At 59.5% G+C, this 19608-nt stretch overlaps 1 protein-coding gene across 1 annotated transcript; it reads right to left on the bottom strand.

The window, feature by feature from the left end:
• Positions 1-1169: 1169 nt before the first annotated feature.
• Positions 1170-19116, bottom strand: SLC9A1 (solute carrier family 9 member A1; the record flags this gene model as incomplete). The annotated part of the gene is made up of 12 exons (XM_079546055.1): positions 1170-1492; positions 2060-2129; positions 2415-2531; positions 2893-3007; positions 3118-3291; positions 3651-3721; positions 4091-4180; positions 4391-4593; positions 4907-5124; positions 5533-5783; positions 7048-7508; positions 18798-19116. The coding sequence occupies 12 exons, from the start codon at positions 19114-19116 to the stop codon at positions 1170-1172; spliced, it is 2412 nt and encodes an 803-aa protein (XP_079402181.1).
• Positions 19117-19608: the final 492 nt, after the last annotated feature.

The raw sequence follows: 19608 nt of genomic DNA on the forward strand, positions 1-19608 counted from the left end.
CATGAAGCACAGCTCAGGCAGGGACCAGCCTGACCGGGTGGGTGACACATCCACAGCACAACGCCACACGTTTCCCTTCTCCCGGTTGTTCAAAAAATAAAAAAGGAGCAACACTGGCAACACAAATGACAACAACCCCCCCCCACTGTCACCTCCTGCACCCAGAGCAGGGCAGCAACCTGGGAACAGGTTTGGGATGCGAGCGCCAACAACGCAGCCCTTGAGACACAGGAGGAGCGTGGGTGGCCCGTGCAAAAAAAACCCCCCAAACGACACGACAAATTAACATTAATTTATTAGAACAGTCATGAAAAAAAAAAAAAAAAAAAAAAAAAAAAAAAAGAATCTCTTTACACATGTGGCGCTTCTGTTGTTGGTTTTGGTTTTTTTCTTTTCCTTTCTATACAAGAGAATTGTCGCTGCTTCTCTCTCCCTCCTGGAAGCAGGGCACGATGCACGATGCACGCCGGCGGGACGGCGCACGGGAAATACAATCTGCGTGCTGCGCCGAACCCGGGGCTGTCTTTGGTTAAGGAGCAGCGCTGCTTCCACCCCACGTGGGGCTGAAGGAGGGGACATGCATGGGGCTGGGGGCGCTCGGCATCCAGGAGGGACAGAGAGGCCCGGGTTTTGCAGGGCGCGAGGGGAGCGGGGAGCCCCGCATGGCTGTAGGATGTTTATTGAGCAAGACCCGGTGTGAGCGCAGCGCTGGGGTGGGTGGCCCTGTGAGGAACGCAGCCGTGGAGGGGGAGATGCAGACCCCAGCCCTCACCTCCCTGCGCTGCACCCCTGGGCTCAGGGGGTGCAGATGCAGCAAGCAAAGGGAGAGGCGAAGCCGGGTGCCCCCAGTTCTGCAGCCACAGCCCAACGCAGCCCTATGGGGTCACTGTGGGTTGGGGTCACCTCCGGCACAGCCCCGTGCTGCCAGTCCTGGAGCCCAGGGAGCGTCCTCACCCCAGGGCCAGGTGCCCCCCAGCCAGGGCTCCGTCCTGCTCCTCAGCCGGTCCACGGCTCGCAGGGCAGAGCTGCCCCCGCAGCTCCCATCCATCCAGGACGGTCCCCCCTTCCCAAACCCGGCGTGTAGTGATAGAGGAACCCGAAAGTGTGGGGGAGCAAAGAAAGAAAACGAAGAGAGAGAGAAACCAGAGGAAGGAAGCGGCAGCCCCGCATTATTGCCCCTTGGGGATGAAGGGTTCCCCCTCCTCCGGCTCCTGCCGTGGCCCCGGGTCGCTCAGACACCGCAGCATCCTCTGGCTGCTGGGGCTGTCGCTGGTCCCCGGGGTGAAGACGTCGTCGGTGCCAGGGGAGGAAGGCTCCTTGGGCCGCATCACCAACCCCTCCTCGTCCTCCTCGGGGGAGGGCGGCAGGCCACCGCAGCCCTTGGGCACCTCGTTGGGCAGCTCCACCGACTCCGGGGACTGCGGGGAGGCCGGGTCGATGGTGATGATGGGGAGGTTCTCCGAGTCCGGCTTGGGTTCGTAGGCCAGTGGGTCTGGGGGGAGCAGAGAGGAGTCAGCTGTGGGTAAATCGGGTCGGCCTGGGGAGTGCCAGCAGGAAAGGGGGTCCCGGGAACCCCCGGCTAATGCACCGCAGGTCTTTGGGGTCTGCACCCCCGGGCTCACTCTGACTTCGGAGGCCTTTTTCTGATCTGCGCATCCCGTTTGGAAGGCACCGGCCAGCCCAGCTCTGCTGGCACGGATTGAGAGGGGCGAAGCTGCCCTCTGCTGAGCAAACACTGCTTCGGCAAGCAGCAACGCTGAGCTGCTGCTGCTCGGGTTCCTCTCCTGCCGCCTAGCTGCCGTCCCCAAGGATGCACAGGGCAGAGGAGAGGGGATGCGGGACAGCAGAGAGGACACAGAACAACAGAAGGGACATAGGATAGCAGAGAGAACATGGGACAGCAGAAGGGACACGGGACAGCACGGGGGACACAGGACAGCACAGGGATACAGGACAGCACAGGGACACAGGACAGCACAACCCCTGAGTGCCTGCACAGCCAGTGATGCTCAGCACGACACCAACACCTGCGTGTCCCCCCAGCTCCATCCCACCCTACCTGAGCCAATGCGAGCCCGGGACATGGTGGGAGAATCAATCTTGTTAGCTGGCACTGTCAGGTAGGCATTCTGCAACCAGAACACAGGGAAAGCAGCATGAGGGACTGCCTGCAGCCAAACGGCCCCGGGGAAGTGGGGAACTGATCCTGAGTCTCAGGGATGAGCAAGAGGCAGCAGTGGGATGCAGAGGGTAAATGTATCCTCCCAGCCACGCTGCAAGGACTTGCTCTGCATCTGCCTCCATGCTGCAATGACCAGAGGGCAGGGACAGCTATGGTGGAACCCCACACAGGACAGCAGTGCCCTTCCCAGGCCGGAAGCCCCATCCACCTCCATGCCCACCCCGTCCCTCACCAGCATCCCCCTGACCTGGCGATCAGCTTGCCGGATTTTCTGCCTCCTCAGGAGCATTTGGTTCCAGGCTTCCTCGTAGGGGTCAGCCACCAGCGTGTGCCGGTTGTAGGACCGCAGCTGTGAAAACACCCAAGAAAAGGAGATGGTGAAAAATGGGAAGGGAAAGGGAGATCCCGGCACCGTCACCTTTGGAGATGGGATGAAACAGCCGCCCGTGGGCACAGCACGTCCATCCCCTTGTGGTTCATCCCGTGGGATGTCTCATCTCACCCACCAGGAGAAAGGCTCAGCCAACAAGCCAGCCTCCCCTCAGCACATCCCAGCATCTCTTGGGGAGGGAACAGAGACTGGGAACACATGGGGCTGAGCTCAGGATGGGCAGAGGGACACAGCTGGCACAGCTGCAGTTCGAAGGCCACCCCAGGGAAACAAAGGGGGAACGTGGGGCGAGGGCACAGCAGGGGGCACAGCACCTCACCCTCTGCCTGGTTTTCTGCAGGTTGCTGCGGAGGATTTTCCGGATTTCCTCCTCCTTGTCCTTGGACAGGGTCGGGATGACGCGTTCCTCAGGGAGGGTTTTGGGGCTGATGTTCCTGCATGGACAGACAGCACTCAGAGTCACGGTGCCACAGCACACGGCAGGGCTGAAGGGCTGCTCGCCCCACGGCCATTGATGGGCAGCACAGGGCGGCTGGGAACTCACTGGATGGAGACAGCAGAGATGGTGGAGGGGATCTTGCCCAAGCCCCCACTCTCCACCAGCTCGATTGCCTGCTTCATCTCCATCTTGTGATAGAAAGCGATGAGCTGCGGCTCCTTGGAGCGCTCTCCTGCTATCAGGCACTTCTTCACATACTTCTTGTTGAAGCGATTCAGCCTTCCCGACAACGTGGGGAAAGAAGGAGAGGCAGTACATCACGTCTGCCCCCGGCCCAGCACACCCAGCCCCCTGCAGATCATCTCCCCCAGGCGCAGGCTGGGACCCCCTCCGGAGCCAGGCAGACCCCACGGCTCACAGCTATGGGGCACCCTGCAGGAACTCCCCCCCTCTGCACACAGCGTGGCAAAGCGGTGCGGCCCCACACCTCGCTCACACTCAGCCCAGCACTGTGATTCACTGGCGGGAGCCCACGTGGCTTCCACGGCCTAAGCAAAACCCCCAGGCCTGGATTGCCAGTCGGCAACTCAACCCCGTTCCCATCTCACCCACAGGTCCCACCCAACCACCCTCCTCACTTGTCTTTCCAGTGGTGATGCCCGTAGTGACCGCAGATATCCTCGATCCCCGTCAGAAGGTGATCCAGGAACTGCAAGAGAAGGCGCAGGGCATGGGCAGCTAGTGGGCTGCTGCCGCCTCTCCTCCCCATCCCCACACGGACACGGGGTGACGGCACTCAGCAGGTTGTGACATCAGGGCTGTGGGTCCTGGGGGCCATGGGAGGGCGGGCGGTCCTACGCAGCTCAGGCAGAGAGGGGAGGCGTGGGTCGGAGCGGGCATCGGAAGACACAGAAGGGGAGAGCCCTCGCTCCGTCCCCCCTTACCTTGGGCACCATTTAGGGGCAGCTCCCGCTCCGTGCACCCGCCTGGGCGCAGCGGTGGAGGTGGCAGAAGCAGAGAAAGAAGAGGGCTAAGGCAGCGAAGGGACGCGTGCCAAGGGCCGGGAACGCGGCGTTACCTGCGTGTGGATCTCCTCGTTGATGGAGCGCTTCGTCTCCTGCTTCTTCTTCACGGCCAGCAGATCCACCAGGGGCCGGATGGTCATGCCCTGGGGAGTGGGGCAGGAGGGTCAGACCGTGGGCTGGGAAGCAACCAGCAACCAGCCCAGGGAGTGGGGTTGAGGCTGGGTGGGTTTTAAGGTCACCTCCAACCTCAGCCCTCCCACGATTGAATGATTCTATGAGTGGCAGCTCCTTGCTTTCATCATCTCCACACCCCTGAGAGGCTCTCTGCCCCTCTGGACCCACTTGCCACCGACCTGCACGAAGACAGTGAAGAAGATGACGGTGATGATGGCCGTGAGGAACATGTCCCTCATGTTAAAGTGCTCGTAGTCGAGGAGGTAACAGAGGGAGAAGGCGATGGCTCCCCGCAGGCCCCCATAGGCAATGATGAACTGATCCTTTGGTGTCAGCTTCACGATTCGGAACTTGTTGATGAACCAGGTGAGGACCAGGACGCCTGGGGAGTGCACAGAAATGGTGAAGGGAGCCCCCAGACCTGAAGAAACCCCCCCAGAGCCCAGAGCAGTGCTGCAGCCTTTAACATGAGGGTTATGCTCCTCCTTGGGTGCACACTCATCCCAACCCCCCGCCCAGCACAAACGTGGCCTCACCCCCATCTTCCCATAAAGCCAACCAGAAGCAAAGTCCAATGCCCGCTGTGGAGCAGTGCTACCCAGTCAACTCCAATCTTGCACTGGGACCCGGTAGCCCTGAGAGGAGCCCACAACCCAGGAGCAGCCCCAGGGACTGCCAGCACATCAAGAGCTCACCTAAAACCCTCGCGATGAGGCAGAAGAGCAGCGTGCTGATGACGAAGGTCCAGTTCCAGTAGTGCTGGCCAGCCACGGTGGAGACACCCAGGAAGATGAAGATGAGGGTCTCGCTCACGCTGCTCCACATCTTGAGGAAATACTTGATGGTGGTGTGGGACTTGTGGGAGATGTTGGCTTCCACGTAGGGCCGCATGACTACGCCGGAGGCGATGAGCCTAGGGGCAAGGTGGGGGCACTCAGCAGCCGTGGGGGCAGCTCCAAGCCATGGCCCTGCAGCACGAGGCTTGTGAGATGCCAGGAATCCAGGGAAGGCAACGTAAGGGTTTTCCTTCCCCCTCGTTGGGCAGCATTGGAAGCGGGCAGCACAAATCCAATGCATTGTGAGCGCTCAGCAGGCCCTGCCTGCCACCACGTGCCTGGAGGAGCAGGAAATGGGCCTTCAGCGGTTTGGGATCTGTGGGACAGCCCAAGTGAGAGTCTCTCCCCGCTGCCTTGGTGCCCAACACAGCCCTGGCCCTCATCAGGCAAGCACTGGCCATGCTGGGACTGCTACAGAGAGCAAATCCCCCAAAAGTGGGGTCCTGGGACAGGAGGGCACCTCATCCCACCCGCCCCCAACTCACGCCATGATGCCGGAGAGGTGGAAGAGCTCAGCAGAGAGGTAGGCCATGTAGCTGTAGAGGAAGACAAAGAGGGGCTCAATGACGCGGATGTTGGAGGTGAAGCGGGACGTGAAGGCAGCAATCAGCCCATAAATGACGCCCACGAAGACGCCGCCCAGAGACACCACGAAGAAGCTGAGGAAGCCAAGGATGATATCGATAATGGTCACTTGCTCAAAGTTGGCAAACTCCTCAAAAAGGTGGTAGAGGACCTGGGAATGAGAAGGGAGAGGGGGTTTCAACCTGCCCCGCTGGTAAGAGATCCCCTCACCTCAGAGCTCTGCTTAGGGAGCATCCTTAGGAGAGCAGAGCAGGGATGCATGCAGACACCCAAGGGAGCCTGGCCGTGTCACACAGAGCTGCATCCTGTGCTTCAGCCAGCAGAAAAAGCTGGCGGCGCTTTGCTGTCACACAGCTGGACGCGCATCCAGGACAGCTCTGTTCTCCACTACAGTCCCAGCTGCCATCCCTGCAGGGGCTCCAGGTAAGGATGAGCCAGCAAGAGATCGTTCCCACTTCCAATGGATAAACGAGGACACCCAGCAGCCACGTGGGGAGAAAAGCCAACAGCTGCCCCTGCTCAGCACACAGCACAACCCAAATCTTCACGCTGTTTTGTAGCTGACGGGGCAGCCTTGCAAGGACCCCACCCTGGGCTGCATCTCTCACTTCTGGATGTGTCTGGAAATCTCTCTAAAATGTGTCTGAAAACTCTCTGGAGAGATTTTAAAGCAGGAAGGGGAGTCTGGCTTCTGAGCATCCTGCAGGGTACTTGGAGCAGGGTGCCAGGCCCAGCGTGCCAGAGCTGGTTCCTGGGGCCCGGGCTGGGACAGATGTGAGAGCAGAAGGCAAAAGTATTCCTTAGGGATGGGAGCGCAGCCCAGGGCAAAAAGGGAGAAAAGCTCCTGGGAAAAGCCTGGGACAGCACGTTCCTCCTCACCCTCTGCAGCATGCTGAGCAGAGCAGATGGGGCGTGGGAACAGAGCCAGGAAAAAGCAGCGGGCTGGGAGTGAATGTGGAGGTCAGCACTGCAGGGAAAAGGATGACAGCCATGCCAGCACCTGGACAAAGCCGTCCTTTGGAAACAGCACGGATCCTCTGTGCCCCTCATTGCTTTTGCTGGGTGAGCAGCAGGACCTCAGCATGGGGGCCGGAAAGCAGCATCCCCCATCCCTGTGGGAAGAGGCTGGAGGGCAGCGTGAGCCAGCAAAGCTCCACAATCCTCCCTGAGATGCAGCAGAGCTCTGAGCGCACGCTCCTGGCCTTCCCAACCCGTCAAGTGAAGCGCATCACCTCAAAGCACCTCTGCAGTGTTTTCAGCCGCTATATTTAGCTCTGCACCTGCAGAAGTTCAGCAGCAAGCACAGCAGCGCAGCCCTGCAGCCCGCATCGCCCAGCCTGTGCCAGCAGCGTCCCACGGACGGATGGAAGCAGCCCCGGTGCCACCCCAAAGCAAAGCCCAACACCTCCGCTCACCACCGTGACGGCGTCGTTCAGCAGGGACTCCCCAAAGACCAGGATGTGCAGCAGCTCGTTGATGTGGATCTCCTCAAAGACAGCCAGCACGGCCACCGGGTCCACGGCCGAGATGATGCTGCCGAAGAGCAGGTTGGCCAGCAGGCCGATGTGGTTGAGGCCGCTGCCCCCGATCTGGCACACGGCGTACATCAGCCCCCCCAGGAAAAAAGCATTCCAGAGCGTCCCCACCACGGCGAAGATGAGGATGGTGCCCAGGTTCTCCGTGAACTGTCGCAAGGGGAGGAAATAGCCGGCGTCCAAAATGATGGGAGGGAGAAGGAAGAGGAAGAAGATGTCTGATTTGAGGATGGGGGGCTTTTCGCCCACTGCTTTGATGAGCCCGCCGACCAGAAGGCCCACCACGATGAGCAGGCAGCTCTCGGGAACCACTTTGGACACTGAGGACATGACGTGGAAGCCTGGAGAGGAGAGAGCAGAGCACACGTTGGCTATGGGAACGGAGGATGTGGGAAGGAGGCACCGCTCCCAGCCCCCCCTGCCGTCTTTAGAACCTTCTGCTTGCCTCAGTTCCCCTTTCTGCCCCGTGCTCCCAAGCTGTGAAGTGGAAACTGGTAGCTGGGCTGACATACAGTACCACTGCTCGTCCCTGCAGCACGGAGCCCAGGCCAATGAGGGGGGGCTCACTGGACCCCCAGCCCCGTGCCAGCGCTGGCAGCACACGCAGTGCTCACACAAGCTGCTGCTGGCTCCAGCTCTTCCCAACAGTTACTGACTCCCAGCACACGCAGGTGCTGCATTTACCTCCCATCAGACCCACGGGGGGCTCACGCTGTGCCCGATGGCAGTGTCCCATCCCTTAGGATGCCTTGGGATCACTGCAGCCCCCAGGTCCGTGCAACCCCTTACACCCCATCCCTGCCAGAGGGCTGCAGAGGCAGGGAGGGCTCCCCTGGATCGTCTCCCAGGATTTATAACGATGACTTTGAAGCGAGGCACATTTGTTCCCTGGCAAAGGGATGGGTTTCCCATCAGGCACCGCTGACACCGTGTTCCATCATTCCTTCTGGCCGCGCCATCTGCACGGTGTGGACTCAAACCCTCGGCGGCGACGCGGGCGGCTCTGCACCACCACACTGCCAGCTCGTCCCTCCCTCCTCTGGTGCAGCACAAACATGTCTGGAAAGCAAAATGCCTCCCCCTGTGCCCAGCAGTGAGTCAGCTGCTGGATCCGAGGATGGAGCAGAGCTCCGACTGCTTCTCTGCAGGGATCCTCACAGCCTGGATGGGTCTGGCATGGCCTCACGGGGCTCTGGTGGTTCTGGAAGGTCTCAGGTGCTGTGATGAGGGGTAAGGAGCCTGCTTTCTGTGCTGGCTTTGTTGCAGCAGCGCTGCCAGAGCAAAGCCTGGGGATGGCAGAGGAGCAGCCCCCCAGAGCAGGTTCCCTACAGCACATCATGCAGGAGAGCATCCTCTGTACCATGGCAGAGCCCAGCCCCATCCTCCTCACTCCCACCTCACAGATCAGTCAGTGCTGCTCAGGTCTTTTCTTTCTGTAGGAACAGCCCCAGGGCTCTCAGCCCGTCCCCATCAGGAGGTGCTCCATGATCCCACCATCTCTGCAGGTGCCACACATGTGAGGTGCAGCAGCACGGTGCAGGATAATCCCTTCCCCTAGCACAGCTCATTGCAAATGGCACTCAGGGCACACCTCAGCATAAGCCAGCCCTGGCCACAGTCAGATGGAAAGCTACACAAGCAGCACGAAGCCTGCAGCTCACCTGGTGCTCAGTCTCTGAGCACATCCCATCATGAATAAAACACAAATGCTGACAATTAAGCATCTCTCACTTCTTCCCCACGGGCCCCGGGGATCCCATCGAACTGGAACATTCGTGCACTGATGTGAATTTGGTGCTTTAGGTCCCTAAAAATACACTCACTCACACAGGCTGCATGTTAATCGTGCCTTTGATTCCGTGGAGGCAGCTCATCTGCTATCAAACATTGTGTGCATCCAGAGCAAGAACGGTTGGGTAAACACCAACCCTGAGAGCAAACAAGGAAATGTGCAAGCTAATGGGTTCAGTCGGGCTGCATGGTGAGCATGGGGCTGCAGTGCAGGCTGAAGTTTGGGGCAGGGCAGGGTGGTGGGACCGGCTCTGCAGCCTTCATGCTAGCCAAGGTCAAGTGCAGCTCAAGCTCCAAAGGGGGTGGAATCACATCGTGGAGATTCGGGGCTGTCGTGAGGCATCGCCTGCGCTGCTGAGGAGTTTGCCCTGCGGCTCCTCAGCACTGGGTGTCTTCGTTTTGGTCTCAAAACATTTGCATGGGGCTGCTTCAATCCCAGCACAGCCAGCGCAGGGCAAGAACACAACTCCTGCCCTGCAGAGCTGCTGGTGCAGGGAGCCTTCCCCTGGCTGCTGCTCAGAGGCTGTGGATGCTCAAAGAGGCCGTCAAGCTCAGCCCCGTCACGGCGAGCCTCCGTGGGTCCCCAGGCACAGAGAGGTGATGGCAAACCATGAGCTGCCACAAGTGAGAGCTCCTGGAGGCCCACCCGTGTGCTGACAATCAGGACCTGTCTGCCCTTCCCCAGGCCCTCAATGCTGATGCATGCGGGGCCATGTAAACATTTACTCCCAACCCAACCACCCTGCACAGGCTCCAACCTGCACACCGTTCTGGCCTTCCTCAGCTACAGCTGGGTTACAGCGCCGTTGGATGGGCTGGGTGCCGTGTGAGCTGTGTGAGCTCCATCCCAGTGCTCCTTCTCTGCCTCCTGACCCCAAACGTGCCGTATCTGAGCTGCCTTCTACCCAAGCTGCAGATGGGAAGGATACAGAGGGACGGGATTTGAGGACAGAGGGATGGAACAGGCAGGGATGCAGCTCAAAGAGGAGATCTATTGCCCCATGCTGCTCCCAGCCATTTGGAAATCTCCTGAGGCCACAGGCACTGTGTGCCCTTGGGGTGCTGCCATCCCCATCCCATCCATCCAGACTTCTCCCCCCTCCCATCACCCCGGCGCTGCAGTGCAGCTCTCCAGCATGGGACCCAAGGTCAGCTTAGTCATCGCTCTGGCAGCACTTGGTAGATGTAAAGACCTCTCCCAGAGCAGCACGAAATGGACGTTTTAATAACATTTTAATCAAATACTTTCCAAGAGCATTTACGGTGAAAGAAAAAGCAGTGAAGCCTTTATGCACTTCTCTGCTCCAACCCCTGGGGCTGTGCTCGAGTTGGAGCCACAGAACCCCCCAACACCTAAAAATCACCCATGTTTGGAAGGAGCTGAGCCCTCATGTCTGCCCTGCAGGGCTGCCCTTCTGAAGGACACTGCAGAGTGCGGGCTGTAGGGAGCACATGCGGCTCAGCACCAGCAGGGCCCCTCTGAAAGCCACATGGACCCTTCTGGGTGGAGACAGAGAGAGCACCAAACAGCACAGCCTCAGCAATGGGGCACTGCTGGGCCTGGGGAATGGAGCTGGATGGGTCCTGCTGGGAGAAAAGAGGGACAGAAGTGGGGCTGGGACAGCTCTCCAGCTGCCCAGGGTGCTGCTCAGCATTCCCTCTCCGGTGACCCCAAAACCTGCACCTCAGAGCAAGAAATGCTGTGCTGCACAGGGCTGCAGTGAGCAGAGGTGGTGGGGGAAGAGGTTGGGCTGAGCTGTACCTGGCACTGTCTGCTTGTTGCTCTGTACCTTTCAGGTTTGGGCTCACTGGGGCCGTCCCAGAGCTATCAGCACTGTTCTTATCTCCTGCACAGCAGCAGCCTGGGGTCGGTCACCTTCTCACACAGGGCTGGGTGCACAGGGCTGTGCCAGGCAGCCACAGCTCTCCTATCCAAACCGCCCTCCATTCACTTGTTTGCAGCATGAGGGGCAGGGAAGGGGAACAAGGGGTGATTCAGTGCGGGGGGAACAACGATTGGGCTCCGTTTGAGGGCAATAGGAGTGGGAAATCAGCTCTGGAAAATAATAAGGGCCGTATCTCTGGCAAATAGCAACTGGTCTTAATGGCTATTGACAGCCATGGGACTGGCAGGGCTGGCACCAAGGAGCTGGGGCTGTGCTGGTGCACACGGATGCTGCCCTGCTCCGTGCAGAGCCCCGAGTCACCAAAAGCAGCATCAATTAATTACGTTCCCATTCCTTGGCTTTTCTTCCTAATTAGCATTGAGAAAATAACGAGGTTCGAGCACAACTCTTTGTCTGATCTGGAGCAAATCGTTGTGGCTCCATCTCCTCCCCTGCCTTGGGCAAAGCTCCATTCTCTGTGCACAGAGCCCTGCAGCAGTGAGGATGCAGCACTGCAGTGCTGCCAAATGAACACCGCTGCCCTCGGACCCCAACAGCGCTGCTGCAGTGCTGCAAAACAGGAGGAGGATGCAACGGTCCCTGGCACACCGGAGAGCTGTGAATCATCTGCAGGCAGCGGGCATGTCAGCCTGCCAGGGCTGCTCTGTGCTGACAAACAAGCTGATGCAAAGCACAGAACAGCCGTAACGAGGTGCATGGATCCGTGGTTGAGCCTCCCCACATCCGCAGGCTCTGGAGCCCAGGAGAATTTCCTGCTGGGAAACTCAGGGTGCCCTCATCCCAATTAAAACCTGCTCAACCCGAGCGCTTCCCCTTGGCTAATTAACCAGGATGAGCTGAAATGAAACGCTGTGCCCCACTGCGCTGAGCTGCAAACCACAGCCATGCAGGAGTCCTGCAGCAAGGAGGAACCCAACGCTGCTCCTGCTGCATCACTCAGCATGCTTCCACACGGCTCAGCCCAACCACTGTGCGTGGGATTTGATGCCTGAGCTGCACACAGTGCTCAAAGAAGGCAGCATGGGGCAGAGCTGGCCTCCAGGAGGGGACAGGAGAGTCCCCATCACCCTCCAGCCATGCCCCAGCTCAGCACCGCCGCAGCACACGGGCAGTGCAGGGGGAACTGTACTGTACCAGCCAAGAGCATCCCTGCAGCAAAGCACCAGCGTGGCAACCCGCAGGCAGGAGCCTTGTGAGCTCTTTGGAGAGCAGGGAGAGGCGATGCAGCAAAAGGCTCGTCCCTTGGTTTTATCTCCAAAGCACTCACAAGAAATTAACAGATCAACTGGGAGTCTTTAACAGAGCCGGTATTAATTTCCTCCCAGCTGTAAAGAGGAATGAAGAAACAAAGGGCATTAAATGCACTTGCCCGTGTCCCCCAGTGAACAGCGTGCGAGCAGCTCCACAGCTCCCAGTTTCCAGACCTACGTTTAGATAACGCTCCTCCAAACCAGCAGAGAAGCCAAGGACACTCTGCAAGGAAAGCAGATTGCAAGGAAGATCCATTGGCTACGAATCGCAGAATCACCGAGGTCGGAAGAGACCTCTGAGATCATCCAGCCCAACTGCCCACCTAGCAGCATCTCCCTGCTGACCCACATCCCCCAGTGCAGCTCCTCGAAAGGAGAACCCATGGAGCCCTGGAGCAGCACCCCACTGCTCCAGAGTTGCCTGCAGGGAGGAAAACATGGGGACCCCTAGCAGCAGGGCTGGGCTGCTGTACAGAGCCGGAGCGAGGGGCCAAGGAAGGGTTTGGGATGCTGTAAATGCATCACGTGCCAAGCTTGCTGCTGGAAAGCCCCAATAACTCCAGGAACTGCAAACCCATCGACCCAATGACCACATTCCTCTCCAGGGCACATTCCAGAGCCACTCCTGGATTGCAGCTGTGATCAGCACGACTGCAGGGTGGCTTTGCAGCAGCTCCATGCAGTGCCTCACACAGCACTGCTGGGAACCTTTGCATCAGGAAGGTTCCACCAGCAGCACTTGAACTTTTTAAGACGGCTTTCTTAGAAGAAGGGCTCCAAAAACGGCTCCAGCTCCATAGAACAGCACTGGGAGCTAAGCAGGAATGTTCTTTGCCCGCAGTTCTGCAGCTGCTGTGATGCACACGGATGGCACAAACCGCTGGGTTGGGAGAGCGCAGTGCAGTGCAGAACCACTGCCTGCATCACCTCCAAGGTTGGAAAAGAGCACCCAGATCCCATCCCAACCATCGCCCCATCTGCACTGTGTTGTATTTGTGGGACAAAGCCAAACCTTCACGAAGGCACCGCATTGCTCCAGGGCAGGAGATGCCTAAAACCACATTGCTGCACGCATTGCAGCCTTGAACAAACGGCTCCTGGAGCCCTCGGAGCCTCAGGAGTGAACTCCAGGGCAGCCCAAGGTGAGCACCACGGGCAAAGCCCTCCATGCCAGTTGGCTTCCTCAGGAAGGGCAGATTTCCTTGCAGGAACACGGGCAGGAAAGACAAACAAAAGCCTTTCAGGAAATAACCTGCTGGTGTCCTCTGCGATCGCAGGGAGGATGCGGCCGCAATATTGCCCTGATTACTACCGGGCTTCGGCGGCCGAAACAAAGCGATGTAATTTGCAGCACACGACAGCAATGAGCTGGGAGAGTCAGCCTGCATCAGTGCTTCCTGACAGGAGCTCCCCAGGGAAACTGAGGCACGGCACAGCCAGAGGCACAGCGCTCTGCCCTCTGTGCCGGCAGCGCCAGGGCGAGGAGCTGCCTTCCTTCTGACCTGCCTTCCTTCCTTCTGACCTGCCTTCTCCTGCCAACCTGCCCTCCCCTTCCTTCCCACCTGCCTTCTTTCCTTCTGAGCTGCCCTCCTTCCTTCTAAGCTGCCTTCCTTTCCTTCCCACCTGCCCTCCTTCTGAGCTGCCTTCCTTCCTTATGAGCTGCATTCCTTTCCTTCCCATCTGCCTTCCTTCCTTCCAGCTGCCCTCCTTCCTTCCCACCTTCCATCCTTCCTTATGATCTGCCTTTCTTTCCTTCCCACCTGCCCTCCTTCCCTCCAGCCCTGCCCCACACATCCAGCACGCTGTGATTCCTAAGCACTGGAAGAAGCCAGCTGTAAAGGTGCAAAGGGAGCCCAGCCTGCTTCTGCACAGGTGCCTCCTGCAGGCTCAGCAGAGAGAGGGGATTTACTTCCCTGCCACCACCACCCACTACATGGAACTCAGGAGATGCCCCCAGGGCCAACTGCACTGCAACTGTGCGGCCCACGGAGATGCACCCGTCCCCTTCTGATCACAACTACTTTGCACTCTTCGACCTTCTGCTCTGGGATCTCCCCCAGCCGTGTGCTGAGCCTTTGGTCACCGCTGTCCCCACCAAACCCATGGGGATGGAGCCCTGCAAGCAAAGCAGGAATGGGCAAAGCTGCTCCATTCCCACCGCAGCAGCGATCCAACACGCAGCCACGCGTGTGTGTGCCACCAAAGGTCTGCATTTCACGTCCTTGCTCCCAAGCAGAAGCACACGTGTGCTCCTCTGCCCCGAGGAAAGAGCAGAACACAAAGTGATGAGATTTCCACCGCTCCGTTAATACACAGATGCCGGAAAACCAAAGGGAAGTCAGAGGGATGAGTGAGACCTCACCCAGCACAGATGGCAATCACTGCCTCGAGCCGCACGGAGCTCCAACACGTGGCCAAAGAAACTCCTGAACTCTCAGCTCCATTGCTGCACTTTGCAGCTGAGACTGCGGAGCCACAGCAGCCCTGACCAGCAGCAATAGGTGCTGTGTGCGGATGCTCAGAGCTTTGGCAGCGCATTCCTGATGGATTTCAGCTTTCATTTGAACAAATTAAGCCTTGGGGACCCAAAAGAAAAAAAAGAACTCGAATGCTTACAAGGCAGCTGCAGCAATTCATCATTGCTTTCCTTCAAGTTTCCTCTCTCAGCACCCACAGCTCTGCCTGCAGAGCAGCACACAGAAGGATGCTCTGAGAGCAGCGCAGCCCCAACACCCAGGGCAGCCCCTGAAGCAGCTCCATGCAATGCCTGGCTCTGTCTTGCAGATGAAGAGCTTTCTTCCCCTCAAGTTTTGCGTGGTTTCTTGCTCAGCTTTCAGCAACAGGCAGAGTAAGGAGAATTAACTGCCATGGCTGCTCTTCCTGAGCCAGCAAAGCAGAGGGTGAAGGCAAAGCACAGCATTTGGATCCTTCCCCCATAAGGCAGTGGGAACACAGTGAGTCTGCATTAATCAGGGGCTGTTTCAATTAATTAGCACGACAATTTTACACTTCTGTGGCACCAGCTGCATCAGTGCTTCCAAATCCTTTCCTGTTATTCCCGACAACAGAACAGCCACCAGCTGACACCAAAGGGAACGTGTGCTGTGCTTGGGGGCGATCTCACCCCATATCTGCAGCCTGAAGGATGTGGGAATCCCACATCAAAGAGCCCCACGGACTCCGGGCACAGAACTCAGGCCCTGCAGCTCTCCCACCCTGCTGTGCTCACACCATTTCCAGCACGGTGATGCAGGTTTTGGGGAAACACACCTGGCTGCTTCCTCGCTGCCTCCTCCCCAAGCCCTGCAGGTGGCATCGCTGTCCCAGCAGCATCCCCAGCTGCCACCATTTGCACCCCCAGCAAAACCTCACCCCCCCACCCACGTGAAAAACCAGAGGGGGCGGCATTTGGGAAGCGCTCAGGCTTTCTAGCACCCAGCTCTGGCTGTCAGACAGCAGCTGTCAGCCTCTAAAAATGATCCTTTGGCAATGGAAGCAGCGCATCGCGAGGGCACGCAGCCCAACCTGCAGCCCAACCTGCGGCCTCTATGCTCTGATCTGTTCCTCCCGGCTCCTATCCCTGGGGAATCCCTCCATCCCACTGCTCCTCAGACAGCAGCAGTGTCCCCACAGCAGCCCCGTGCTGCCCTGCACTGTGCACCTCTCTGCCCTGCAGGGATGCAGTGCCTGCATTGCTTCGCACCACGCTGATACGCAGTATATGCTGATATTTTCCTGCATAGGGACAGCGGTGGCTGCAGGGAGGCACAGGGACCTCAGACACAGGGACAGAACGAGCTCTGCAAAGCTGGGAAGAGACATTGGAGCAATGACTCAGTAATTACTTCAGGCTCCAAGCAGAACCTGAGCGCTGCACTGGGCTCCGAATTCACGTCTCGCACGCAGCAATGAGCAAAAGGATGGCACAGCTCAGGGCCAAGCAGGGACCCCACAGCACTCTGCAGGAAATGACATCCCCAGAAGCCGTTTGCACTGCAAGGCACAGCAGCATGGCTGCTCCCTGAAGTGGGGCTGAGGGGACACGGAGCTCTGAGATGCAGCAGGGCTGGGATCCATCAGACCTCAGTCCTCATGCAGGATGGGAGCAGCACCTCTGTGCTTTGTGGTTCCGAAAGGCAGAGCCTGAGGGGTGCTCTGGAGATGGAGCTGAGCCTGATTCCTCCCCAAGGTTGGCAGCATACAGCTGGGAGCTGAGCAGCACAGCTCTGACCACCAGCCTCAGCCCACGGCACGCCAGCAAAGGGACCGCACTGCAGCCTGCAGGCACACTGCGGGCTCCTTCCTTCCCTTCCCCCTGGCAATGGAAAAATATTCATAACTGAACCCAAACTGCACTGTGACGGTTCTGGGACAAAGTCTGGCTGCACTGCTCCCAGCAGCTCCAGCTGATGCTGCTCCACCTCCACCAGCACAGCCACAGCCCTGTAGCTGGGGGAGCTGGAACGGCACTGCTGCGTCTGTCCCTCACCCCCCTCTTTCTCCTACACAGCCTTAAAGTACCACTGGGTGCTCAGCAGCAGCCTCCCCTTCCGTGTGGGATGAGGGGAAGCAGAAGCAGCACAGGCCTGTGGGACACACGTCGGTCACACATCAGTGCTGTGCCCCCACGAAGGAAAGGAGCGCCCCCCAGCCCGCAGCAAAAAGAAGCACAAACCTCTGGGATGCCCCTGCACTCAGCCCCATTGCCAGCCCAGTTCACGGGGGGGCACACTGCAATGGTTTTGCAGGAAGCTCCTGCAGTGCTGGGGTAGCTGGGAGAGACGGACAACAGGAGGCACCGAGCTGCAATTAAAGCCACGCTGTTAATTCCCAGCCCACCCCGTGTTCATTCCCCACTTTGAGGGAGCTGCTTGCAAATCCCTGCTGGATGTGCAGGCATGCCAAGGGATGGGCTGGGCTCCCTCAGCATCCCCAGGGGAGACGTTGTCCCTACAAGAACCCTTGCAAAGTTGCAAAGCGGCTCCTCCCGGATCGCACCCCTCCATCACAGCCTTGCATAACGCTTTCAATGCAAAAGAACCGGGCTCAGCTCACAACCAGGAACAACTTCCCAGCTGCACAAAGCCAAAGAGCTCCCCGAGCTGCCGGGCTCCACGCTGCGGCGTTGCTCACAGCCTGCGTGCCGCCCTGCTTTTGGCCCCTCCTTTCTCCTTCAGCTTCCGCACAGACACTCCGGATTTCATCACTCATTCCGTTCCGAGCAGGATGACAGCCAGCGCAGTGCCACAGCCCCCAGCGCTGAGCAGAAGCCGCGTGGTTTGGGGATCTGAAGGCTGCATTTCCTGGTGTGCGGCTCCTCTTTACGCACCTTAAGCCACGAAGGATGGAGCTGCACCTCCTGCTTGGTTGTGCTGCTCTATTCCTTTCCAGAAATGCATTGAGCTGCTGGGGCTGGAATGCTTTTCCTTGTAAATAAAGCATGCAGAAAATGGGGTTTGACCGGGCAGTGCCCATGGAGCGGGATGGGGTACAGCAGGGCAGTTTGGGCATGGCTTGCCCAAACCCTGAGCAGCAGGGTTTGGAGCACTCAGCACCCAAAGCACCGTTCCCATTAAGTCACAGCACTCCACACTGCTGTTAAACCCGATGGGAATTGAGGTGCAAAAACCACGGGGATGCAGAGCTGCTCCCCCCCCCCCCCCCCCCCCCCCCCTTCACCCTCTCCCAGCCTGGAGAAGGTAACAGCGCAGAGAAACCCTTGGAGCTGGGCACTGCTTTCAGTTGGGGCTGCTGCACTGCATCCCGCTCTGGGGTGATTTCCCTACTATCAAAGCTTGGAAAACACTCAGGCAACCACGGCTGCTTTGTGCCCCACAGCCCTGAGCTGTGACCCCCAGCCCCGCTGCGCTGCCCGGTGGTTTTGCTGCAGGCAGGGGTAGGAGGGAAGGGGAGCACGGAGCAATTGGAAAGGATTTCTGCAAGGTTACAAAAGGCACGGCGTGGTTTGGAAAGGAAACAAAGCACCGAACAAAGCTTCCTCCTCACCGGCGGAGAAAGCAAAACTAAAACGTTGCTCCCAGTCAGGGTGCAGGGAGACTCTGCTGTTAGATGGCATTGGAACCATCCGTGGGGTTGGGGGGCACTGCGCCCGCTGCCAGGCCTGCGGCAAACACAAGGTCGTGGGGAGAGAAAGGGATGCCCACTGCTGCCATGGGATGGAGGGGGGGGTTTGTATGGGGTGTGCGGGGGATCAGCATGGGGATGCACCGGGGGGCTGCCCCGAGAGGACAGGGGGGCAGGTGGGGCGCTTGGGGGTCTCAACGGGGTGCTTGTGGGGCTGCATTGGGGAACCTGGGAAGCTGCATTGGGGTGCTGAGGGTTTGTAAGTGGGATGCTCAGGGGGTCGCACGGGGGTTCCAATGGGGTTGCAATTGGGTTCTCAAGGGGTTGCAGTGGGGCATCGGTCACAATGGGGCGCTCGGAGAGTCACAGTGGGGTTGCAGCTACGGCTCTCAGGCAATCCCGATGGGGGTGCTCACAGGGCTGCAATCAATCAGGGGTCTCAGGGGTCACAGCGGGGGGCTCGGGGGGTGCAGCCGAGATGCTGACAGCACCCACTCCATGCACACCCTAAGGGTCCCTCCCGGGGGTCTCCCACCCCGCTGCTCTCCCCACACCCCCCCCCCATCTCCCCTCCCCCCCCCCAGCCCCCAGCCCCTACCCATCTTCATCAGGCAGGCCAGCAGGATCCAGAGCGAGATCTCGAAGGGGATGCGGACGTGCGAATAATCGATGCCCAGCACGGGGAAAGCTTTGCGGGGTTTGGAATGCCCATCGCTCGAGTGGTTGTGATGCTGTTTGTTCAGCGGGTGAACCTCCTGGGCCGTGGCGGGGGGGGCGGCGGTGATACCCCCGAGTTCTCCCCACGGTTGCTCCCCGGAATCACGCGAGGCGTTGGCCTGTAAACCTTGGCCGGGAAGCAGCGGGCCCAGCAACAGCAATAGAGCCCAAGGAAGGGCTCGCAGGGCCGCGGCCCCCATGGCGGAGGGAGCCGGGGCCGCCCCGCAGAGACGCCGCGAGGAGATGGGACGGCGGCGGAGCGTCCGTACATCCCGGGGCGGCCGGGGGGGGGGGGGGGCCGCGGGGAGGAGGCGGAGGCGGAACGCCGAGCGTCGGGAGGGAACGGGGGGGGGGGAGCCGTGGGGTGGGGCGGGGGCAGAGCCAGGCGGGGCGGGGTGAAACGGGGGGCATCGGGAACGGGGGGTGAATGGGGGGGGTGAAGGGGGAGGGGGCGGCTTTAAAGGGGGGCGATGAAAAGCGGGGTGCGACTGCGTGCGGTGCGGTGGGGATGGGGGTGGAAAGAAGGGTACGGCTTTAAGGAGGGGGTACGGGGTGGAAGGATAAAGGGGGGGGGGCTGGAAAGTAGGGGGTAACTGCAACGGGGTGCGGTGCGAATGGGAGGGGAGGGTGGGATGCAAAGCGGGGTGCAGTGCAAAGCGGGGCATAACTTTAAGGAGGGGTGCAAGGACGGA

Source organism: Tetrao urogallus (assembly GCF_951394365.1).
Source record: "Tetrao urogallus genome assembly, chromosome: 23".
NCBI lineage: Eukaryota > Metazoa > Chordata > Aves > Galliformes > Phasianidae > Tetrao > Tetrao urogallus.